The following is a 26,198-nucleotide window of genomic DNA, read 5'->3' on the forward strand; positions in this document are numbered from 1 at the left end:
TCTTAGGTTCTTTCGGTAAAGTCACGTAGGTAAAAAATTTAATTAAAAGTTAATAAAAGTAATAATGGAAATAAAATAAAATAATAAAGACGTTTCGGAGGCAACACAAGTCTCCGTCATCAGGTGGGACCGTCACAGCTAAAATTACTGCATCAAGTGAGGAAAATTCCAAAAGACCAGCCCTTAAATACGGAGCGAAAAGAGAAATTGGTCAACGTCGTCATGTGCAAGAAAACAATCGGTGTACCTCGACCTAAACCGATGTTGGTTGAGAATCCAAATACAAAAAAGCAGTACTGTTAAACGCTGGGGATGTCAACACTCAGTAAAGTAGAAAAGTACCTGTCAAATAAGATGGTACAAATATGTGTAGTTAAATCTTTTTTACATGGTTAATAACATCTTTCCAATGATTACTCAGTTTGTACCCATCATCACGGTTGAAGTTATGTCTATGTTTGGATATCTGAATGGCTTCGTGTACAAACCTTTGATGGTAGCCAGAGGGTTTGCAGAGCACCTTGGTCTCAGAAAAAACAATATCATGAGAGCCCACAGTGTTGTAGCAATGATCGGCAACGGCGGAAGACTCAATTTTGCCGTGTTTCAGATCTGACTTGTGCTCGCGGACACGATCAGAAACATGACGTTTCGTTTCACCAATGTAACAATCACCACAGCTGCAACTCAGTTTATAGACTCCAGGGTATTGCAAGTCAGGGATGACATCCTTCACAGATGGAATTAGATCACGGATTTTATGTACTGTACTGAATCAGACTTGGATCTTATGTTTAGAATTTTGGAGATCTTTTTGGTCACGCCTGCTATGTATGGCAACGTGATAGTTTTGATCGGAGTTACAAGTGGCTGTTTCTGTATGGTGGGAGAAACAGCTTGGCGGATGGTACGGTCAGAGTATCCGTTCATCCTGAGGGCCCGATGTACATGTCTTAATTCACTGGCCAGGTAGTGTTGGTCATGGCATTTCTGACAAACACCACCTGGCCAGGTCGAGGTACACCGATTGTTTTCTTGCACATGACGACGTTGACCAATTTCTCTTGTAGCTCCGTTTTCTTGCACACGACGTTGACCAATTTCTCTTTTAGCCACGCCCACCACCCCCACGTTCCATTCCCTGGTTACCACATTCAGATAAGCCCCTCCCCCCTTAACTTGTATTTAAGGGCTGGTCTTTTGGAATTTTCCTCACTTGATGCAGTAATTTTAGCTGTGACGGTCCCACCTAATGACGGAGACTTGTGTTCCCTCCGAAACGTGATTTATTTTATCTTATTTCCATTATTACTTTTATTAACTTTTAATTTAATTTTTTACCTATGTGACTTTACCGAAAGAACCTAAGAGTATTGCTGTTTTAATAGTTTTATGCACTCACGTTTCACGTTTTCATTTTAAGGACCGTTTGAAAATATAAACACTTAAAGTACTTTAAATACTTGGAAAAATGTTCACATCGTGTTCTGATGTGCTGTAATTGTTTTAAAAACGTATTGGAAATAAAAGTCCAGAAAGTCGACCTGTGTATGTATGCGGTAACAGTTGTAGTCGAGCGTCCTTCAAACTTCGGTAACAGCCTCATCCTAATCCATACACACTCCTTGTCATTTGCTGGCTATCTGGCTTCCTGACTAGCTGGCGCACGAGCGCGCGCAGTGGTGCCATCGCTGTGCACGTCTGGGCGATGAACAGCACCCGCATCCCGTAGTGGCATTGAGCTGGGTTCGTCACGCCTCATCCCACCCACCCACCCTCCACCCTGGCCCGTGGATTCCACGCACATTTCGTGGCCAGTGCTCGTTATGTATGAAAAGAATATACAAACCAAGACAAACATTATTGCTGACCACACTTGGACATCTCTTCTGGTGGATTGTGTAGTGACAAAGTCGTTGACGCCCGACCTCCAAATTCCCCACTCTTTCAATGAATCGTCGCCACCATCTGGTTGCGTCTTCCCCTTGTTGCACGTTTGTCGCTGCCCTCAAGGAATGGCCCACGGGATTCTACCCTGCGTAGAGAGTGCAGAGGGCCAGGCGGTTGACCGTGTCGAGCTGCGAATGGTGCAGATTGCAGCGGGACGTTTTGCAGAGGCGCATGGGACGCCGATTAGCCAGCAAACTCCGCTGGTTTTCGATTAAGGTCCCAATGCAATTCACCGTCACTTCTAAATTAAACTATAGTCTTATTTTGCAGGTAAGGCCCACTGTGGGAGCTACTGCCCCCCGATTCCTCTCTGAGACATAACTCTCGGCTGGCCCCTTAGCCACCTTGGTCATTCAAACACCCTCCGCGTGCCTTCCCTCAAACATTGGTAATAACTACCCGCACGCTACTGCTCAACCCCGTGCACACTCTAAAAATAGCACGGCAGCTGGGGGTCGGAGGGCAGTGGCGTTGCTCGCACACGCGCGGCCGCCGTGAGCGGGTGATAGCGCTCGTTTAAAGGGCCGTGGGAAAGGTGTTTACGGTGGGTGTGAGCCACCACGCAGTACGAGTACCCACGGCCACAACGGGAGCGCGCACCCGCGGAAACACCGACCACCCATGTTACGAGCGTACACAGCACCACACGCTTTCAGCACACTCGTAGAATCCACATAAGACTGGTGAGTTATTAACTATTTATTACCGGCCGACTGTGAGCCACTGTTGAGTCAGTAGGAATCGGCAAGGCAGACTTACACTATTTCCCGATGGTCTATACCCTGGTCGGTTGTGACTTAAACCTCTTTGGCTATTTACGCTCAATACCGGCTCTCTCTCTCCCTTACTCACGGTTCGCCGCTCCTGTGCGCCTGTCCTAGCAGCACTTTGACTCGTCTCACGGACGTTCGATTAGCTGCCCTGAAGAGACGACCGCCCCGGTGGCTGACTCGAGAAGCAAGAGACCTTTTACCTTTCTGCGTCTCCCTTTTATTGTTAACCCACATCAAAGAAAGTCGTCACTAATCCGAGGGCCTTCTCGGCCAATCGGATTGCTCGTCTTGCGCCGCAGCACTCGGCGCCCTCATCGCAGCCCACATCCCGGTTTTCATATCAAATGGCCCGCCGCTGGCTGCTGCGCCGGCAGCCGTGCACAAGCACATTCGCCCTGCCAATCAGACGCCCACCCTGGCTTCCCGCCGTTCGTGGCTGCGCCCCCCTACCTGCCTGCCGATCCGTGTGTGGGGGTGCGTTTTAACCGCGGTGGCTGGGTAGCCCCGCCGTGACCTTGTAATCTCAACCCAAGTCACAGCGCCGCGGTGCGAGTTAGCATCGGGGGAGATCGCCCAATTCCCTGGCCGCAGGAAACCGTGAAGATTATCCCTATGAGAGGGCTTCTGAATGAAAACCTGTCAGCCAGGTGACCTCCCCTCGGAGCTCTATGGGGGGGGGGGGGGGGGGGGAAATGTGTGAGGGTGTGTTTATGTGGGGGGTGGTGAGGGGGGAAGCGTGTCGGCCCCGTCGCTTGGTGGTGGCGAGGTCGTAGATGGGGCACCCGCAGAGCGGCTTCGCGGCGGCGGCATCACAAGCTGTACAGCTCTTTTTTTAGAAGCGACCCTGGCCACAAATGATAGCTCAACGAAGTAGCTTATGTGGAAATTTACAACAGCCAAATACTCTTAAAACGCACGTTTCTAAATGTGGAAGGGAAAACCGTAAGACTTGGAGAAAAGTCCACGCGACCACGGGTAGAACACGCAAAGTGTCGGGGGTCGGCATCGATCCCACAACCTTGTATACCAGGCGTGGTCGTTAACATCTCGCCACCGTGGCGGCCCCTGCGGTGAACTTAAGCCCTGCGCGGTTTGGGCTCCTCCTGAGCATTGCTAAGCGTGCCCTGGGTAGGATTCTGTGATCGACTGGGACTGCGCGTCTCTCACAGCCGGGATTCTCCCCCAACATCATGAACCGAAAGGCACGCGCGTTTTTTTTGTGCTGTCCCCAAAACTGGAGCCATGGGGGTGCCGTTACCAAGGGGTCTGCGTGGAGTTCCTTCGCCGTTGCCAAGACCTTTCTCATCGAGCCTTCCGCTTACCTCAATCTGCCCCCTTTTTTCCCACTCCTGTCTGATCTTTTTGCAGCAGTATGCAGATGTCCCAAATGCACCAATTGGTACGTCCGACTCGACGGTCTAATCACTTTGAACCACTCCTACTACCCCCCCTTTGACTTTCTGATAGATCAATATGGTAGCCAATCTGATACCTTAACCCAGGGTTCTTCACTCATTTTCAGAGGGGGGCCACTTTCATCGATAAGACATCAATGTGAGGGCCGCCAAACCGTCTGCAAGGGGCGTTTTCACATTTTGTCTATTGTCGGGGCCACATGTCAGGGGCCGCCAGTGGCCTGTGGGCCTTGCAATGAAGAACACTTCCTTAACTACTGACTTGCATTCTGCAAGGATCTGTTTTGCCTCCTACATTGCACATTTGCTTTATTAATGACTTGTTATCTTTCACTCAAGCATCGTACTCATAGCATCACAAGCCGAACGTAATGGACGTTAAGCCATTGAGCGAACAGTTACTTCACCATCACCACTCACTTAAAAAAAATCTTTATTAGGCTGAAAAAAGTTGGTCATGTTCAACTAAAAGACTGCCAAATTCACAATTGCTCCCACCATACTTAACGATGGTATTATTATTCTTGGGTCTTTGGGTAAAGTCACGTAGATAGGTTCAAAGAAAACAAAGCTAATATTTTCTTTGAACCTATCTACGTGACTTTACCGAAAGACCCAAGAATATGAATTCATGCAGTCACAAAAGCTTTAAGTCTCGATGGTATTAACCATAGTAAAACCATTAATCTGCTTTGCACAATCTCACCTGAGCTGTGATGGAAAGACCATGTCACTAATCTGGATAAGGAGGCTTGATTTGTATTTTCAATGCCAAAGCTGTCATTTTTAACCCTGAATATAAACCAATAATGTGTAATAACACGCTGGAGACGGCTTGTGGAATCGGTCCTTTTATTTCACTTCCTTTGCAGTTCACAAACACTCCCCGTTGCTGGCAGGCAACGGGAAGCGGGCAGACGGTCACCAGAGACCCACCACCACGTGGCACCCGGAGCCCCACTCGCGCGTGGCCTCTCCCTCTCTTAGTTCCGTGTCTGACCCCGTGTCTCTCCTCTCTCCCCTTATTTAATGCCTGGGTCACGTGGTACACTCCAGCCAATCCTCAATAGCCTGCGCCGAATGTTCCAGATCCCCCATCAACTCCCAGGACCACGCCCCCGACTTGTCTTCCCATTGGCTGAGGCCAAGACCAACGAAACCAATCACCTAGCTGACATCCCGTGATCACGCCGGGGCCATGCTCTCAGGCTCTCCCCCCATTGGCTGTAAAGCAGGACCGGCAAAGCCGATCACCACGTGAATATGACATAGGCTCTTATTACAAATGTAATGGGTTCAACTAAGTTGCAGACGTAAGCTGGGAGGCAACACATTTATTCAACTCCAACACACGGGGTAACTTCCCCTTAACAGAATAACAACCTATGGTGGTGACCACCAGGCTAACTACACTAGTTACAACGTAACTGCTACTACGGACTGGGACCAACAGCTTGGGTCCGAGCCCACGTGTTGGAGACTCATTGAACGTAGATCGTAGACGAAGGTTTCTTCCAGGATGAACAACAACCCTGGTCCCTCTCGGGGACCCAGCTTTTATTCTCTGCGGCATGGCCGGCTCCGCCCTTGGCCACGTCCACCTTATAGAATCCTCGGGAAAGATCTGGGTCCCAATCACGTGACCACCCCTAATCCCCACTTGGGGCCCCTTTGTAGACATAACTGGTCACGTGTCTTCCCGGGTCAGGTTGAGTGCCATGGCCTCGAGTAATCTCATCCTTCGGACGGCACTCCCACACCCTGTCCTGTAGGGTTGGCACTGCACGCAAAGCGTGGTGCCATCTCGCTCTATCAGCGCTCACCAGGCCCCTCTAGGGCTGGTACTACACCCACAACATGGTGGTATCCGCGATGTCGTTACACCACACACCGTGCATCTCTAGGGCCGGCACTGCACGTTGACATCCCGCAATGTCACTACATCACCCCCCCCCCTTCGTAGAACTCAGCCGTCCCGGCTGTCAACTCCCTCTTAACAAACAAAACAAAACCCCTTAGTGTGCCTCAACAAATAAATACCCCATCCCATTTCTACAATATATACAGAGACGAACGGGGGAAGGGGACAGAAGTACAGAACAACAATAGAGAAACATAAAGAGATAAGGAGAGAGAAAAAAAACAACACGCAGTAACACGCAAAACCTCGGGACCCCCTCCAGCACCAGCATCTCCCACCCTCACCGTGTAACAACACCCGCAAGCACAATGAAGGCCAGGTTCAGCCAATGACCAATACGACATGTCGAGTGCGACAACCAACTGACAGTGTGGGAGTGAGTGTGTATGGGGGTCACAAAAACCGAATAGTCTTTGATCGAGTCCTTGTCGCCAGGTCCCCAGGAGAGGTGGTCGTACTCTCCCGTCGAACCCGGCTCCTCACGAAGAGCAGTCGGCAGACGGGCCTTCCGCTGGGCCTTCCGCTCCCGAAGCTTGCGGAGACGGCGCAGGTGGCGGCTTGGGGGATGTTAAACGCGCAGAACCTGAGGACGGGATAACATGACTCCCCTGAGGACCAACCTCAGCGGGTACACACCTCAGCTCGCCTGACACATCCGACACTAGGCCCCTGCATAGTGGAGATGAGATCAATTCACGTGGCGCGATGAAAGGCTTGAGGCGAGAGGAATGTACAAACCAATTCTGCCGACCCCAGCGAATTTGAACATACTAAGGCCGAACGACCCAAATCACATCAACCGGCCCCCTCCAGGGTTTAAACAATTTGGGTGACGTAACCACTGGTACCTGGGACCAATGCAACCAGACTCTGTCGCCTGGCGACCACTCATGTCCGGAAAGACGGAGACCCCTCAACCGCTCATTTGCCATTTGGCGCGAATTGGAATTTTCCATAGAAGCTTCGCGCGCTTCCAAAAGCCTCTGAAAGGTGAGGCGCATGGACTCTGAAATGCTACATTTAGCCTTGCTTGGCTCAGCTCGTAATTGGACATCAATGGGGGGGTCGTGTTCTCTCCCGTACATTAAAAAAAATGGCGAGTAGCCGGTGGACGTGTGAGGGGCCATTCTATAGGCAGCCAGGACCCCGAGAACATGCAAGTCCCAGTCAAGCTGGGACTCGCTGACCTGATGGCTCAACATGGAAGTCAAAGTCCTGTGCAACCACTCCACCATACCATCTGTCTGGGGGTGGTAGGGCGACGTACGTACTTTCTTTGTTCCCAACAAATCACACACCTCCCGCAGAAATTTAGAAGAAATGTTTTACCCTGATCGGTCAGAAGGCGCTCAGGGGCCTCCTTGTTCATCACAGAGCCGTCGAGGAAAGCCTCGGTGATGGCCGTCGCTGACTGGTTGGGAAGCGACCAGGCCATCGGCCATCGTGAAAAATATTCGACGCACATTAGTAAATACCCGCGAGGGATGGTAGGAAATGGACCAAGGATATCAAGAGAGACCAGCTCATTTATGCGGGAAAATCGGATGGATTGCAATGGTGAACAACAAGGTTGAGACGGTGGTTTCCGCCGCACGCACTGCACACACCCCTTCAATACATTTGCGACATCTTCCGCCATGCCGGGCCAGAAGTCGAGCTTAAGTGTGGCTAGCGTCTTATGCACACCCAGGTGCAACAGTCGCTCGTGCCCCGCCCAGATGATTTTACCCCATAGGGCAGTGGGCACGACAATGTTGTAACGGCGCAACCCTCCGTCCCAATGCATGAGCAATCCGTCTCTGGGAATGACAGAGGCTACACCTCGTCGATCCCCACCCCTGTCCGCCCCCTTGACACAGCATCGTAATTTAAATAGGGAAGCGTCCTCAACCTGGAGGCGTCCCCACTCCGCATGGTCTAAGCCAATAACGGCATCACGCGCCTCAGGACCGTCGGCTTCATCAGAGGCGTCAACCTCGGCCGACATCACAAGGGGAGGGGGCGAGTCCACGGCAGGCGTCTTACAGCGCCCCGTGCCCGAGAAATACGCGCACCCGTCGCCCGTTGGTAATCGCGACAGGGCATCCGCGTTCGTGTGTTGGGTACCTTTGCGGAAGGAAACAGTAAAGGAATAATCTTAATTTGAAGCTTTCGTGACTGCAGGAATCGATACTCTTTGGTTCTTTCGGTAAAGTCACGTGGGTAGAAAAAATAATAACACTGGTCAACACACTTTTTTCTGGCATAAGCTATTCCAACGGTTTTAAGGTAATTTTGGGGTGCTGATTCCAAATCTGGCATCAGTTTTTGTCTATCACATCAGTTTTTGAGATATCAAATATTGCATTTTCAATAAAAACAGCAAATTTATGCTCATATACGAATAGCTAAACAGACATCTATACAAGAATAAAATAAGATACAATATACAATAATAATGAAACTAACATTTAATGAGCCGTAGCACAAAGTTGTGAGAGTGACTGCATATCAATCAATGTGAGTGAATGCATATTACCATGTAAGAATTGAATTGTGAAGATAAGAAAAATATGTACAAAAAGGTCATTCACAATAATGATGTTACATCTGCATAAACGACCTCTTCTTTGACGATCTCCGATGTACAGCTTGTGGAATGTCTCTCATCAAGGACCAGCAGTAATCTGCCATCATGTTTGAGTCCCATCGGCCTTGGTAACGTTCTTCCATAACTTTAATGTCTTGATGAAAGCGTTCACCTTGCTCTTCGCTCACGTGACCCATGTTCTCTGGAAACTGGGCCAAATGACTATGTAAGTAGTGAACCTTGATGCTCATTCTACATCCAAGTGCTTGGAAACTCAAGAGCAGCTCCTCCACAATCTCTCGATAGTTGTCCGCTTTCCTGTTCCCAAGGAAATTCCGCACCACATCAGAGAATGCATTCCAAGCTCTAGTCTCTGCCGCAGTCATTGTTGTAACAAAGTGTGGATCCCTGATGAGTGTTTTTATTTGAGGGCCATCAAATATTCCTGCCTTTTTCTTCTCGGCACTGAGACTTGAAAAGGTTGAACATATATAGCTGAAGCAGTCTCCAGTGTGATCAAGAGCTTTGACGAATTGCTTCATTAACCCACGTTTTATATGCAGTGGGGGAAATACAATTTTATTCCTATCAACCAGAGGCTCATTGTTGATGTTCTTGTCACCAAGCATCAAACTGATTCTTGGTGGCCAGTTCTTTTTAACCCAGTGTTCTAATATAACCCTACTGTCCCAGTAGCACAGGAAACAAGGGTATTTGGTGTGACCTCCTTGCTGACCCAGCAGAAAATTAACCATTTTCAAATCAACACAAATTAGCCATCCATGAACATGGTATTCCAATCTATCCAGAACAATATTGATGTTGGCATACTCTTCATTGATTTTTACAGTGTCCTATTGGGATTGAACCATATATATTTCTGTTGTGAAGTAACACACATTTCAAACTCCTTCTACTACTGTCAATAAAAAGTCTCCATTCACTTGAATCATATGCAGGCAGTCCCATATTGAGAAGAAGCCCTTCAACATCATTACAATAAACAAGTTGACCATCTGAATGGAAGTACTTTCGCAGTGCTGCTTCTCTGTTACGATAAAAGGAGACACTAGTGCTGCCAGGTCTGAGTAGTCCTTTCTCTGGCAGCCTGGAAGCCAGCAATTCAGCAGACTGCTTTGGCAAAATACACATCTCTTACAAGATCATTCAATTCAGGCTGACTAAACAGAGAAATTTTATCACAATCTGCATCAGATGGCGTATATTCGATCTGAGCATCATCATCATCATCATCTGTAGAAGCAGGTCAACTGAGGGATTCAACATCAATCTCTGATAGCTCAGTAAATACAGGCACAGGTATTTCCTCACAGTGCTAAACTGGTCGTCTGGCAGATGGGATATCTGGGTATTGTAAGTGTTGTTTGTTTTTCTTATTGAAACCTTTTACATTGACAATGCAGAAGTAGCAGTTATCCAGATGGTTTGTAGGTTCTCTCCAAACCATTGGCACACCAAACTTCAGCTTAGTATTCTTTCCTATAGACCATGATCGCAAAGTTTCAACACAGGTTTTACACACTTGGTGAGGAGCCCAATTTTTGTCTTGGTCTCCAAGTCGTACTTTAAAGTAGGCAAGATAAACCTTCTTGACAAAGGTATTGATGTTGCGCCTTTGATCCTGCAAAGTGAAGCTGCCACAGATGTAGCAGAAGATATCTGGGTCATTACTGCATTTCCTTCTTTCGGATGTTGTAGCCATTGTTAGATCACGCCCTGTAGAAGAAAAATATTAAATAAATGTGGATATCTACATAAAATGATATTATAAACACACTATCATAAAAATGCAGCACCATATTTTAACACTAAAGCAGTCACTGACTCGCAACAACTTGCAATCATAAGTGACAGAGTTAATTTTGGGTAAAATAAATGAAAATGGGGTATGCCGATAGCATAAAAATGAGATGTGATATAGCAAATCTGAGATCAGATTTGGAATCAGCACCATGAAATTAGTCTAAAACAGCTGCAAAAGTCCAGGCCAGAATTTTGTTGTTGTTGACCAGTGTAATAGATCACGACGTTTCGATCGCAACACAAGCGGTCTTTCTTCAGGATGAACAACAACGCCGGTCCCTCTGGGGGTCCCGGCTTATATTCACTGCGGCGTGGCTGGCCCCGCCCTTGGCCACGACCACCTTCTAGAATCAACGGGAAGGATCTGGATGCTAACCACGTGACCACCATAGGCCCCACTTGGGCCCATTTGTAGACTTAACTGGTCACTGTCCTCTCGGGTCAACCATAGTGTCTTTAGTAACCTCATTCCTACGGCCGGCACTCCCACACCCTGTCCTGTAGGGTTGGCTCTGCACGCAAAGCGTGGTGCCATCCAGCGCTATCAACAAGCGCTCAACGGCCCCTCTAGGGCCGGTACTACACCCACACCACGTGGTGTCCGCGATGTCGGTACACCGCACGCCGTGCCTCTCTCGGGCCAGCACTGCACAGTGACATCCCGCGATGTCACTACACATTGATCTTGCCCCCTTTCCATTCCCAGTCAATTTTGGCATGATGGGAAATCTTCCTGCGGTGGGTGATTGAGCGACATGACTTCAGCTCTTTTATCGCCGAGTCAGCGACCAAATGTGGGTCCCCTAGGAAAGGAGTGGATAAAAATTTCAAAGGGCAAATAATGGAAGTTATTAATTATTAATATGAATTACACAGGAAAGCCTCTCTGTGTCTCTCTTGTGTCTCGTGTGTGTGTTGAACTTCTATCGCACTGTACGTCGCCAACCGTGTGACTCGAAGGTGCGGGAAGGGAAAATTACTCATTCCAGCAGGGTCCTTGCCATGTCTTTTGTATGTATGCATGTTGAACTTCTTTCGGACCGTACATAGGCATTGCAGTAAGGGGCGATGATTTATTTTGCTCTGTATAACCCCACTTCGATAATTATTTGTGAATATTTTTTGGTAAAATTTGGAGCGAATACGACTGACCGTGATATTTCGTTACCACTGTAATATAGTGCTCATACCGTGCGTGAACCTGGGTTCAACTCCCATTTAAGGTGCACACGAGTGGCATCTGAACCTGTTCTGGGCTTCTCCAGAGTCGGCTTGGCCTTAAACGAGCACCTGCTGTTGTGGGTAACACACGACCACCACCTGGAAGCCAAATGCAACCGCGTGTGGTGACGACCACAACCCAGCCTCTTGGGCGCAGCGCCGGCCTTAATAGGCGCTCTCTAACAGCACTTGCCTCTGCAATCTACATAGCTGGATAGCAGGATCGTTCCTCAAGAGTCTCAATGTGCATCATACGTGCATTGCCTTGCTTTCAGGACCTAATGGGGGAAAGGGAAAGCATCGAGAGTTGGCATGAATTGCAGAACAATGCAGACGCCAGCCAGCTTGGCTAGGCTGCTGGTGCAGGCTTGTGCATTGCCCCGGAATGACATTGTGCTTGCGGGGAGAGACGGATCTACCATTGCCACCTTACCAACTGGGGCGTTGCAGTGGCGAGATGTTAACTGCCTCGCCCGGTATGCAGGAGGTCGTGGGTTCAATCCCGGCACTGACGGCCTGCTGCTGTATATTTGGAGTTTGCGTGTCTCTCTCCCCAAGGCCGCGTGGATGTCTCCGGGTCCTTGGGGTTTTCGTTCCACATTTAGAAACACGCGTTTAGACTATTTGGCTGCTATACAATTCCACGCGATAAGCCACAACTTTGATATATAATTTGTGGCCAGGTCGCTTCTGAAAAAGAGTGACACCGTTTTAGTGGATCTTAGCTGGTAAAACAAAATTAAACTGGCACACAAACCCACACTTGGGACTCCACTGGCAAAATGCTGCAGCCAATCTCTCAAAGCACCAATACATCCGCCTTGGCAGGCAGTGTGTGCTGAATTCCATGGCTTCAACGCTGGGTAATACGATTTGGAAAATTCGGTTCCCGCAGTGCGAGTTCACCTTATTGTCAAATCATGACGACCGTCGACGTGAAATATAACTGCGGGAAACATTGGCGATGCTCGTTTTTCTGTTGTTGTACCTAATCCAAAAACTAAATGTAAACAAAGTTATTTAGCTTTTAAATAGTAAACCTGGGCTGCGCATCCCAGGCTGTCGGGACCACGTCTGAAACGTTAACGATGGCTTGAAGTAACGATCAATCGCAGCACCGCAGCAGCAGCGCTGCTGCATCGTCATTCCTTGCTTTACAGATTTAATGCACGAGTAGCGATACCGATCGTGTCACTTGTTATGTTGTATGTTGAACTTCTTTTTTCCCGTACGTAGCCAACCGTGCTAATCGGAGGTGCGGGATGGTGCGTTTTACCAACGAACGGGCGCGAGTGTAAGTAGGTAGCAGTGGTTGTTCTTTTGGTTTGACTTTCATGGCATTTTCAAGGATGTAAACGTTGGTACACCCATATACGTTGTCCATAAGTTGGTGATGCAGTGGTGCAAATACACAATTTACAACAAAACCTCACGTTCATCAATAACACTGTGGCCTTAAAAGTAAAGGAACACAGGCGAACCCCTCTTAACTACAATAATTGGTTCCATGAAACCAGTCGTAAAGGGATTTGGTTAAGAGAGTATAGGAAGTGAACGTTAAAGGCTTCATTCATTCTGATTTCATCAGAAGTTACATTTTTTCACCCAAAAAACGTACGTTGTAATATTTAAACATAAAGATACTAACATTATAAACACTATATTTAAAGAAACATGGTTAATCAATGTGTAGTGACGCTCCTTTTAGAGGCACCACATTTATTTGTAACACGTAACACAAAGCGGCAACTGCCCCTTCACCAGATACAGCCTAGGGTGGTGACCACCCAGCTAACTACTCTATACAGAGTTACTGCTACGAAGGGTCGGGCCCTCACTCGGGTCCGCGACCACGTGGTTGCCTCCTAGGACGTAGAGCTTCCAGCTTGAGACGTGGAGCTCCAGCTGGTGGGCGTGGAGCTCCAGCTGGTGGAGGTGGAGCTACAGCTGGTGGACGTGGAGCTCCAGCTGGTGGAGGTGGAGCTACAGCTGGTGGACGTGGAGCAAATCAAGACGACTGTTCATCAATAGATAACACACGACAATTTTCTTTTACAACTATTTATTTATCGGTAATATGTATACGGAGAGAACTGTGGTTCATAAAAAGATTAATTTATTATTACGGAAATAATGTCATAATTTTTACTCGCATGCTATCGTCAACAACAGACTGGAAAAAGTGCCGCTTTAAATATCTCTGTGAAAAATACGCTTGGCAGAATTCACACGAGGCACAAATGAAAGCAACTTCATAGAACAGAATCCCCGTTTCAAAGTATGCAACGCGGCGATGCCTCACCCCCGCACAACATGATGCAGGCGTTGCGATTCCGTCGTGATTCGCATCCATGATCGGGCGATTGCTGTGAACGCCGCGGCTCTCACGGCTGCAGGGTGGTTACGCGTATAAAACTGAAAACAATTTGACGCTTGGCACAATGCGATGCGACCTTCGTGCGAGTAGGAATTGAGGAATCGTTACGTGTCTAAATTAGCTGCATGAGCTAATTAGGCAAGTAACGCCGGCTGACAGGAGGAGCAATGTGGACCTGGGAGCAATGTGAATCCCGAGGCATCGTGCTTGTTTGAAGGTGTTGGTGAAGAGAACGTCTCTGGAAAGGGAAGAGGATGGCTGATGGGCAAAGCCGATGGAATGGCAGGCAAATGGGAGAACACTAAAGGGTACGACCACCGTGGAGATGGAGCAATCGGATCCATTGTGGCATCGCAGGACCACGAGTAATGGTGAAGGCATGGGGGAGGGGAGCCTTCATCCGCAAGTGAATAGAACATGGCTGATGATGGTAATAGTCTATGGTGTAGTTGTCAAAATATACATTTGGCTGCATTTAAGTAACCTGGCCATGTTGTGCCTGGAAATGAGATCTGTGTGTGAATACAGCACGTGGGATAAGCCAGCTTCTGCTGCTGGTGGTGCGGTGAATGTAGTGTTTTGCATCAGTCTCTGATCCCAGCGGCGCCACCAACACCACCGCCGCTGAACACCGCACTGTCAGACGCCGACATCTGCAGCACTTCCTGGCAGGTCCGATAGACTTCCACCAGGCAGTCGAGTCGTGGTTTAAACTTCTGCGTGGAACAGGAACACAGGTAACGTCAGCACACGAGAAATCGTTGGCGACGCTCTGCTGAGACGAGCAATGGGGTTAGCACTCGGCCTCTTTTAGGGCCTCTGAACGTTTGGTAGAAATTCCACGTTCCTACTGCAGGGTCCAGTCTCTACAGCGAACAACCACCGAGTGGTTCTAACAGTGGCATCTTGCGGTTGTCCTGCTGCTGTTCAGCTCTCCGATTGTCTTTTCAGGTTGTGCCGCGTGTTGATCGTTTTAATGTCCGACATTTCGCTCCACGTGCTGGGGACACATCGATGGAAACGATGGTGGCTGATGGACGAGACTCGCGATGGAACGGCAGCCCAGGGAGATACACACCCGAGAGGATGACTCCTGCGGAGATGTGGCGGTCTGATCCCTTGTGGCAATCATGTTTGTATAGACCACAATACCTGCAGACATAATGCATTATGTCTGCAGGTATTGTGGTCTATGCAAATGTGACTCCTTGTAAAAAAAGGTGTCAGTTTTGTTGCCAGATGGAAGGGTAAAAAAAAACAATTATCATATTATTTACTGCCAAATGAGGTTTCAATGGTGTAAATTTCATAGACTCTTCATCGATCCCAAAGGAAAGATGGCCTGAGTTGATCCCTAACCGGACTGTGAACTTGTGATCTCCTGATTGTGAGACGACTAAACATTGAGCATGTGAGCTCTTTGGCTCACCAGTTCACCCACAAGTGCAAGTTCACTCAACCCTCACCCCCCCCCCACAATAGGGATGCCCCTGTAGCCTGACAAATGTTTTGGTTCATGTCCCATTCAAAACTACGGCCACTACAGAGGTCCACCCAGCACCATTGCATCCATCTGGACGAGTGTCCTCGGGCGAGAATGTCTGCGGTGCTGTAGGTTCCGAGCCGGCGTCTCGGCGAATGTACCGCACTCACGCTGCACCGTTACTGGGGACGTCCGATGATAGGGCGACACCACGAAAGGGATGGACGGAGACCGCACCACCCGTTAACTCTTCACCTGTTACAACTTCGACATTGCTGTTTGTTGCTGGACGCTTGATGCTTTACACCTTTGGGCCTGTGCTCAGCAACTATGTTAAAATATATGTACACAATATATATCTCGGCTTGACAGAACTTGGTGGACCCTAGGAAAAATTTGGCCTGTGGGTTACCAGTTGAAGAAGCCAGTCAAAGAGGGTGCTGTGAATATTGAACACCGCAGCTGTGCACGGTTCACCTGCACGCTGCCGGATGGTGCTCATGTGCGGTGGGCTGTGGTCTCACCGCAAACACTGGGATGATGCCGGAGATCCGCTCAGGGGAAGCGGGATCCTTCAGCAGGATACTCATGTGGTACAGCACTTGCTGCTACAAAACAAAACGGCAAATTCAACTGGTTACCAATTTAAAGCCAGAGCGTACACAAAGCATAGATAGGGATGCACGTTTCGTAACAGCCTTGTAAAGGAAGCATGCATAAACTAGTTAGTAATAAAGCAATATCCTTTGTTGATCCAGGAAAGCCTCACTAAGTCTCGAGACAATTCCGCAGCAGGGACAATGAGTGATCCGTTTCACAAGAGATTTGCCTCGTCATTTTTTTGTATTTAAAAAATTCAGACCGCAACGCCGACATGCAATGACCTACTCTTTCTTCGGACCAAGTCATAGGATCTTTAACATTCGCTCTAAAGCCGATGGCTTGTGGCATTTTACAGGACACATGCACCGCAGTATTAACCTGGGTGGCTTGCCGGACGTGCCAACCTCTGCAACAAAGCGGCCGACGTGCCACCACTGGGGCACACGTACGCATGCGGGGCCCTACGCGTGCGCGTGCGGGCACCACGTGATGCCCGCGCCCGCAACTGACCGCATGGATGACCTCGTTGATGACGATGTCCTTGACGCGCGCCATCTCAATGAAGGTGGCTTGCTGGCGCCCCGATGCATAGTGGCGGGTGAGCTGCACGCCCGTGGCCGCGATGAGGAGCACGCACTCGTGCTCCACCTTCACCATGTGCAGGTAGAACATCAGCGACACCATGAACACCAGGATGAAGACGGTGAGCACCGCGGTGCTCTGAAAAACAAAAATACACCGTCGCGCGACAACGTAAGCTCACATACACACACACACCACGGCGTAATATGTGCACGCACAACCCTATGAGACTGGTGACGGAATGCCAGCCGAAGGAGGGCCGCAGCAGAGATGGAGCGATTAAATCGGTTCACGTGCAGATGGATCGTGCCTTCGTCCAGAGGTGGATAGCTCGTGGTTAACAATTATGAATGTCGTAATTGAGGCCCTGCAGGGTAATGAACATTATTAATATTGCTCTGTAATCAAGGTTATTGGGTGCATCAGAGGCTGAGCTGGTACCACTGACATCCTGGGTTACAATTCGGGTTTCAGCTGACCATCATTAAACTGGTTCTCAAGCGTAGCGAGTTAATGGTCTCAGCACGGTCATCAATGATGACACAAAGCATCACATTACATTTAGTTCTGCTCTTCATTCGACTTAATCTCACCTCTGAGACTGTTATGTTTCGCAATAAAGACTGCAGTGCGCTATTGTCTACAGCGGGGACACGTTTGCCATGAGCAGGATGAGTTGGGAATGTTTAACACGTCGGCTTTCGCAACCAATATCATCCATAAGAGGTTTTTGGGTTAGATCGCGTAAATATATAAATGTGTCGTTTAATCCCGCCACCACCTGACACAGCCAACTAGTAAGGGTTGTCACGTAAACAGAACGTGGCCAATTCGTCACTAGTACAGCACACCGGTGTGTTGGAGAGCCAAGCCACAACATTTACAAACTGAGTACGACGTTTCGCCAGTAATTACAAATAGCTTCATCAGGCGACAGCCAGATTTGTGGAGAAGTCCACCTGTTTCGTTCCTTATATAGAGGCCTAGATGTGTTGACCATCCTTCTGCGCTCTTGCACAATGATGGGTGGAGGCAGGATTACTCGGGCAAAGTACATTATGTACGTGCATTATGTGAGCCCTTTGAACTTGTCCTTCCTGTCTATTGTGTTTATTAAAATAGCCCTACCAACGGTAATCCCTATTGAAGTACGCTGCCCTTTCTAGGCATGCATTTAAATAATTTATTATTTGATTATTCGCTTCTACGCAGCACTAAGGCGGTAGCTATCCGAACGGTAACAGTTATTTTGATTTCTTTCAATTTCGATAGATTCTCTAATTAGTCTTGGCCAGTAGTAGATAGTTTTGCACAAAACTTCAACATCAAAATCAATTGAAAGTCCTTGTTGGCACGCTTGCTCTGCTACTGCTGACAGTTGTATTTGGGATAATTTAATATTTATCTGATGTTCTTTTAGTCTCGTGCTGATCATTCGTCCTGTTTGCCCAACGTAACATTTACCAAACACGCGTGCCAACAAGGACACTCAATTGATTTTGATGTTGAAGTTTAGTGCAAAACCAGCTACTACTGGCCAAGACTAATTAGACAATCTATCGAAATAAATCAAAATTACTTTAACCGTTCGGATAGCTACCGTCTTAGTGCTTGCATGTGTAATATAGTTGACAACTCTTGGACGCCGGGGTTGGAGACACACGTATTTATTCCGAGATATTTGGCACAATCACGGACATACAACACTGGAGGGGGTATCGGCCCCCTCACCCGGCTAGCTGGGGATACACTTGCTAACTATGCCTAACCTACCTCCTAGTCCTCCACTAACGGGCTAGGGGAGGCTATCTGGCCCGACACTGGTAAGTCGGGCTCACGGTACCCGGAGTCCCAGACCAGCTCTGATAAGAGCACCGGCTCTGGCTTTCGGGACCACGCCGCTGGCTCGGTCCTGTGCGGCCCTGATAAGGGCGGCGACCCAGGGGAGTCCAGGGCTCTATCTAGACGATCTTCGGTCTTCACTGGTTTAGCTTTAACATTATGCCCCGAGCTCTCCGGCTCATCCCCTTTTATACCAAAACCCCCCGCTGAGGGGTGGGGCCCCGGGGGATCACAACTCCGGGTCAGCCCCCCAGGCTGCCCGGTGCGGACGTCGTTGAGAGCACCTCCCCGTGCACTCACGTAGCCCCGCCCACTGTGTTTGTTTCCCGTGTGATCCCATGTATACAGCCCCTCCGTAACACCCCTACATCACCCCCCCCTGTACAGCTCGCAGCCGTCCCGGCTGCAACAACGACATAAAAGTTTATTTACACCTCGACCCCGCGTGTGCCTCACAATTTTTTTCAACAATAACGAGAACGAGAACAACACCAAGAACCAGAAAAGCAAGAAGGGAAAATAACCCGACGCACCCCCCCCCCCGAATAAATACGAATTCCGTAAAACCAACTTATATACAATTTGCAGGGAACCACAGCACACACACAACACACAGCGAACACAACATACGTACAATCCAATGTGCAAGGAACACACTACCCACACAACACACAGTGAACATAACATGTGAAAAATATTTTTTTTCTTTTTGGGCATCACAAGAGTCTGCGCATTCTTGCGCGCGTCCTTGCAGCAGGCCCGTCACACGGGGCAACCCCGGATGGCGGACTGTCGGGTGGCAACTGTCCATCTCCGAGTGAGTCTCTTTTCGATGTCGCGAGACCCTCGGCATCCCCAGTAGGGGTTGTCGGGCGTGAGCCCGTCACTCCTGTTGCACCTGGAGGCGAGACAGCCGGCAACACGTTAGGTGAGAGCAGCGGAGACGGACCCTGTGAGTCGGTCGACCCCCCACATGTTTGGCCATGCGTGTGTGAAGTGGGAATTCGTACCGCCACGAAGGGTTTTAATCTGGAGGGGTGCACAAACCACCGGCGCTTCCCCCATTTGATGCGTACGCACTGAGGCCGCAAAACCTCAACCACCTCGACAGGGCCCCGCCACGGCCGCACCAGTTTAGAGGAGGTCGCGAGTGGTACCTGTGGACAGTGCAGCCATGCCTTGTCCCCCGGCTTCCACTGCAGCACGTGCGCCCGACCCAGTCTGAGCCTCTCATTAGCTTTCTGACGGAGGTCGGAATTTTGCATGGCAACATCCCGTGCCTCTGTTAATTTAGCAAGGTTAAATTTAACATGGTCGGCCAATTTAGTTTTACCCTGCGGCGCGGGGATCTGCAGCTGGGCCCGAACAGGTGGGTCAGGTTCGCGGCCATACATGAGGAAGAAGGGGGAAAATCCCGTTGCCGCATGGGGGGCCATTCTATATGCTGCCAGGACCCCTTGAATTTGCAGGTCCCAATCGGTCTGTGAGTCCGAAACCTGCTGTGACAACATCGACGTGATGGTTCGATGCAGACGCTCGACCATCCCGTCAGTTTGCGGGTGATAGGGAGAGGTACGAATTTTTTTCGTGCCCAGGAGCTCACAGACTTGTTAGAGTAGTTTTCCGGAAACATTTTTGCCCTGGTCGGTCAGCAGCCGCTCCGGAGCACCTTTGTCCAGGACGTATCCCTGGACAAAGGCCTCCACGATGGCTGCTGCCGACTGGTTGGCAAGGGGCCAGGCCATAGGCCAGCGCGTAAAGTATTCCACACCGGTTAACAAATATCTATTCCCCCTGGGGGTGGCGGGGAATGGACCCAGAATATCCAGCACGAAAAGCTCGTTGACTCTGGAGACTTTGATAGATTGCAACGGCAGGTTAGACTCCCGTCCTGGTGGTTTCCGTTGCGCACACCGAGGGCATGACCCCAACAGATCCCCGACATCCCTTGTCATGCCCTGCCAAAAAAAATCAAGCTGTAGCAAGGCGAGGGTCTTTTGGGTCCCCAGGTGGAGGAGGCGCTCATGAGCGGCCCACACCACCTTACCCCGTAACCCAGAAGGGACCACCAGCCGGTGTCGATGGGATTTCCCGTCCCAATGCATTAGCAGACCCTGGACCATTTCCCATGCGTCGGCATCACCCCTCCCCCGCCCAGCATCCCCGACGCGACGACGCAACGTGAGGAGGGAGGTATCCTCCATCTGGAGGCGCCCCCATTCAGTGACAGGCAACCCCAACAGGGAATCTGTTCCCTGTTGTGCGATCGAATTCGTCATCGACGTTGCGTCGTCGGCGGCCGCCAAGACCGGAACGGATATTTCACCCGGATGCCTGCAACGACCCGACCCCAGGAGGCATGCGCATTCGGGGGTGGTTGGCATGCGCGACAGAGCGTCCGCATTGGTGTGGCGAACGCCCTTACGGTACGTAGTTTCAAAATCAAAGTCCTGGAGAATCTCCAACCATCGAGACAATTGTCCCGATGGTTGTTGATCTCGCAGGGCGTACTGTAGTGCCGCATGATCTGTACGGACGGTGAAACGCTGACCGTACAGATATGGGCGGTACTGTTGGATGAAATTGACAATTGCCAACAGTTCCCGACGGGTGACACAATATCTTTGCTCCGCTGGAGACAACACCCGACTACCGTACGCGACTACCCGTTCTACGCCGTCAACCACCTGGGAAAGCACGCCCCCAATACCCGTGTTGCTCGCATCGGTGTCGAGCACAAAGGGTTTAGAAAAATCGGGGTAAACCAAGGGAGGAGCTTTAATCAGAGCGTCCCGAAGGGAGCGGAAAGCAGCCTCCTCCTCCTGTCCCCAATGAAAGCGAACCCCCTTTGACGTCAAAGCGTGTAGGGGCTTCGCAATTGTCGCAAAATCCGCGACAAACCGTCGGTAATACGACGCGAATCCAACGAAACTCCTGACCTCTCCCACAGAGGTGGGAGTCGGCCAGGAGCTGACGCACTGCGTTTTGGCGGGATCGGTAGCAATACCTGAGCGTCCGACGATGTGTCCCAAATAACGCACAGATTCGCGTAACAGATGACATTTTTGGGGTTTAAATTTTAAATTAGCAGCCCGCATTTTGAGGAAAATCGCCCGCAACCTCTGGAGATGTTCGTCAAATGTTTTGCTAAAGACGATAACGTTATCCAAATAAATTAAGCACGAGTCCCATTGCAATCCAGCCAAAACCAATTCCATCAATCGCTGGAAAGTCGCCGGCGCCGAGTGGAGTCCCATCGGCAACCGGTTGAATTGGAACAGGCCGTGCGGTGTACAGAATGCAGTTTTAGGCTTTGAATCATCGTCCAGAGGAAGCTGCCAGAATCCCGAAAGCAAATCCAATGTGGAGAAGAAGCGCGCTCCCGCCAAGGCGTCCATCGATTCATCAATCCGTGGGAGCGGGTATGCGTCGGCCACAGAAATTTTGTTGAGGCGACGAAAATCTACGCAAAAACGCAACGAGCCATCCTGTTTCTTAACCAGGACGATCGGCGCTCCCCAAGGGCTGGTAGAGGGAGAAATGATGTCGGCGGCTAACATGTCATCAATGGCCGATTTTACATGGTCCTTTTCGGCGGGACTTAACCGAAAAGGATTCTGGCGTATTGGCGCGCTGTCACCTGTATCAATATGGTGACGCAGCAGATGAGTACAGCCCAAATCGAATTTGTTTCGACTGAAAACGTCGGAAAATTCACGCAGCAGTGTTTTAAGCTTTTGACGCTCTAAATCCGACAGGTCCGTCGATCTTGCACAAAGCGCCTCGAGCCACCCTTTATCGGTGTCCGAATGTGGTTGCGGCAGAGGGACAGCGCTTACGTGATTCGCGACGGGTTCCTCATAGGGCACCGGCGTTGCGTGAGCAAGCACGGTCCCTTGTGGAACCACCACCGTCTGCGACCCCACATTGAGGACCGCGATGAAAGGATCCCCGTCCCCTTTGACGATGGTCTGGGCCGGAATTAAATGAGGTCCGCTAACCCCGGCCCTAGACGGCCCCAGCAGAATTCCCTGGTCCCCAATGCCTTTAGCGAAGGGCCGACGAAGTTTGAGAGGCACCAACATTTGTGCCCCCGGTGGTACGCGTACCGTTTTAACGACGAACGCCGGTACCGTCGCGAACGCCGTCCGACCCGCAGTGGGGGACGGCAGAAACGCCATGCGTCGGCCCGACGGGAGCTCAATGCAGCCCTGGTCGATTAAAATACGAATCGGCATTTTGCCCAAGAAGTCCGTCCCCAGCAGGCACGGAACCGCCAGCGAGGAGGAAACAAAAATCGGGCCGGACAATTTGATATCACCGATACAAATTTGCGCTCGAATTTGTCCAATGATGCCAAGTGAGCCCCCGTTAGCAGCATAGAATGGGACGTTAACGGGCAGTAAAGGACGCCTCTGGACAGGGAGAATATTGTAAATTAGTTCCGAAATGATGGTCGCCGATGCTCCCGTATCGACCAGGATGCGCACCTCAACCCCGTCAATGTGCCCCACAACGGCTGACGACCCCGACGATGCAGCCACAACGCGATGGGCCAACACGGACCACTGCCTGGGTTCGATATGAGTCCCCATAGTGGTGCGTGTTGGCGCGACGGTGCGCAATGTCGGCCCCCCGTTCGTTGCGGTGTGCGAGTGTGTGACGGGTGTGTGCGTGGACCAAACATGAGGGGTGCCGCGACTCGCCGGGTTATGTTGATGGAGCTTGGGAGGAGGGCCGGCGTCCTGTCGAGGCGTCGTCCCGCGCTGCCGAGGAGAGCGGCACCCCGAGGCGACGTGGCCCCGGATGCCGCAGTTGTAACAGCGCGGGAGCGCTGGTGACGATGATGGATGGTCGAGGCGGCTCGATCCGTCCCGGCCCGCCCGTACTCCCGCTCTCTGCTGCAGTTGATGGTCGATGGCGCAAACTTCCTCCGCCGGGAGGGTGGCTGCAGCCACAGTACGCCTGGCCGCTGCCTTGCTGGCCTTCCGTCGCTGCGAGAGTAGGTTGGCGTGGAGGAGCCGTGCAGCCTGGAGGGAACACATTTCTGCGTCATCCTGTGCAACGACGGCGATGTCCAGGTCGTCCGCCAGCAGGAGGATCTTTTCCGTTACCATCGCGTCCACGCCTTCGTTGTCCATTCGTGGGAAGGCCGTCTTTGCCAGTGCCAGGAGACTCGTACGGTACGCCAGGGGCGACTCCCTTGCACCCCGCTGGCGATCATAAAAGAGCTGCCTGCAGTCCGACGATGGTCCGTAGACCGCAGCCAGCAACTGCAGCGCCATCTGTAGCGTGGAGCGTTTGTCCTTCTGCGCCGATGTAAGAGTGGCGAGGGCGTCGCTGTCGAGGAGCGCCGGCAGCGCGCGGAGAGCCTCGGCATCTGTCCACTGCGCCATTTCCTGGTGCGCGAGGAAGCGCCGCTGGAAGCCGCCCCAGTCGCCATCCTCGCCCACAAACTCCTTGAGTGGAGGTAGCCGTTGGTGCAGCGCAGCGGCCGCCGTGGAAGCTCGCACTCCGTTGTCCCCGTCACTCGGCTGGGCTTCGGCGCGAATGACGGATGGCATCGCCGGTCGCACCAGTGGTGATGCTCCGTCCGCTGGTGATGACGCGGCAGCCACTGTACGGCCGACGTCGGACCCGAGGTTCAGGCCGGCCACGCCCTCAGCAGCTGCTGCGGCGATGGCGGGAGATTCGAAGTTGGGCCCCGTCGAAATGGCGGGAAAGCGCACCGGTCGTCGGCTGTCGTCGCCCCTTGGCGGTCGACCAGCCCCCAGCCGTGTGATCTGTACCAGCGTGGCGGCAGCAGCGTACAGCAGCTCCGCCAGTCTCGCGTGAGCCAGCCTCAGTCCTTCTGTTGACGGCTCCCCTCCATCCCGATGCTGCGGTAAGGATGCATCCGGCCCCGGCTGCTCGATGCCTTCTTCAGCCGTCTCGGGCTCCACAACTGCAGCGGTGTCCTCCGCCTCCGGTACCCCGGCTCGAGCTGTCCGGCGCGTGTCCATGTTCGTGGTCGTTCACTTCTGACACCAGATGTAATATAGTTGACAACTCTTGGACGCCGGGGTTGGAGACACACGTATTTATTCCGAGATATTTGGCACAATCACGGACATACAACACTGGAGGGGGTATCGGCCCCCTCACCCGGCTAGCTGGGGATACACTTGCTAGCTATGCCTAACCTACCTCCTAGTCCTCCACTAACGGGCTAGGGGAGGCTATCTGGCCCGACACTGGTAAGTCGGGCTCACGGTACCCGGAGTCCCAGACCAGCTCTGATAAGAGCACCGGCTCTGGCTTTCGGGACCACGCCGCTGGCTCGGTCCTGTGCGGCCCTGAAAAGGGCGGCGACCCAGGGGAGTCCAGGGCTCTATCTAGACGATCTTCGGTCTTCACTGGTTTAGCTTTAACATTATGCCCCGAGCTCTCCGGCTCATTCCCTTTTATACCAAAACCCCCCGCTGAGGGGTGGGGCCCCGGGGGATCACAACTCCGGGTCAGCCCCCCAGGCTGCCCGGTGCGGACGTCGTTGAGAGCCCCGCCCACTGTGTTTGTTTCCCGTGTGATCCCATGTATACAGTCCCTCCGTAACACCCCTACACATGGAAGCGAATCGTCAAATAATATATAAATGTATTATTTAAATGTATTCTTTGTAGCAGGAAGACCGCAGCAGCAGCGGTAAGGAGCCGGCACTACCGATGATTGCCCAAGCTCTGCGCTCCTCTATATATCAAGACGTTACGGCCAATAAATTATTCAGCCCCCCTCCCCATCTTCCCGTGTGTCCGTGTAGAGCGCCCATAACCACCTCCAACCAAGCAACAATTGCCCAAGCTCTGCGCTCCTCTATATACTCAGATTTTTCGGCCAATTCATAATTCAGCCTCCCCCCACCCCCCACCATCCTCCCGTGTGTTGAGGCGCCCCCCGACCAGCCCGAGCGGGCCCCGCGGCACCTGCAGCAGGAGGTGAGTGGCGTAGGCCACGACCCAGAGGCCGCACGTGGCGGCCAGCAGCGCGCCCAGCGTCACGCGGGGCCCGCTCAGCGTCAACTCGCGGCTCAGGGGACCCGGCCGCGCGGCGCTCAGCCAAGGCGGGGGAGAGACTCTGTCGCTCTCCATGGCGCGGTGTTGTCGATGTTGTTGTGGTGAGAGCGAGGGGTGAGGGATGGTGAGAAATTGTGAGTGTCGGGGTGGGGGTCCTCCTCTGCTCCCTCCTCTCTCGTGGTGTTGTTGTCGTTGTGAGAGCGAGGGGTGAGCGAGGGGTGAGCGAGTGGTGAGTGATGGTGAGTGTCGAGGTGGGTCCTCCTCTGCTCCCTCCTCTCTCGTGTCGTTGTGGTGAGAGCGAGGAGTGGTGAGCGAGCGGTGAGGGATGGTGAGTGAGTGGTGAGTAAGTGTCACGCTGCTGAGCGGCACCGCGTCCCTCCGGGTCCGTGTCAATTTGACGCGGTTCTTGCCGTGGTGGAGCGGGTCGGGGGGACCCCGTCAACAAACCACGAAGGGGCCGCGGTCATTTGACGCAAGGGGATCCCTGTACAGTTACTGTACTGCACAGCATGTACAGTTACTGCACAGCACGCACGGTACTGCACAGCACGCACAGTGGACGAGTTGGTGCTGCTGCTGCTTTCGCAGT

The 26,198-nt window shown here is 51.4% G+C and overlaps 1 protein-coding gene across 1 annotated transcript; it reads right to left on the reverse strand.

The window, feature by feature from the left end:
- Positions 1-13,710: 13,710 nt before the first annotated feature.
- PIGH (phosphatidylinositol glycan anchor biosynthesis class H) lies at positions 13,711-25,995 on the reverse strand. Its single transcript, XM_078864652.1, has 4 exons — positions 25,520-25,995; positions 16,647-16,856; positions 16,058-16,141; positions 13,711-14,766 (listed from the first exon to the last, which is right to left on the reverse strand). The coding sequence occupies exons 1-4, from the start codon at positions 25,682-25,684 to the stop codon at positions 14,635-14,637; spliced, it is 591 nt and encodes a 196-aa protein (XP_078720778.1). The 5' UTR covers positions 25,685-25,995; the 3' UTR covers positions 13,711-14,634.
- Between the last annotated feature and the right edge of the window lie 203 nt (positions 25,996-26,198).

Source organism: Lampetra fluviatilis, chromosome 18 (genome assembly GCF_964198595.1).
Source record: "Lampetra fluviatilis chromosome 18, kcLamFluv1.1, whole genome shotgun sequence".
NCBI lineage: Eukaryota > Metazoa > Chordata > Hyperoartia > Petromyzontiformes > Petromyzontidae > Lampetra > Lampetra fluviatilis.

Coding starts and splice junctions, on each gene's coding strand:
- PIGH (XM_078864652.1), bottom strand. CDS start 25,684: ATGGAGAGCGACAGAGTCTCTCCCCCGCCTTGGCTGAGCGCCGCGCGG. Junction 16,142..16,646: donor TCAACGAGGTCATCCATGCG/GTCAGTTGCGGG, acceptor TTTGTTTTGTAG/CAGCAAGTGCTGTACCACAT. Junction 14,767..16,057: donor GCATCATCCCAGTGTTTGCG/GTGAGACCACAG, acceptor TGTTCCACGCAG/AAGTTTAAACCACGACTCGA.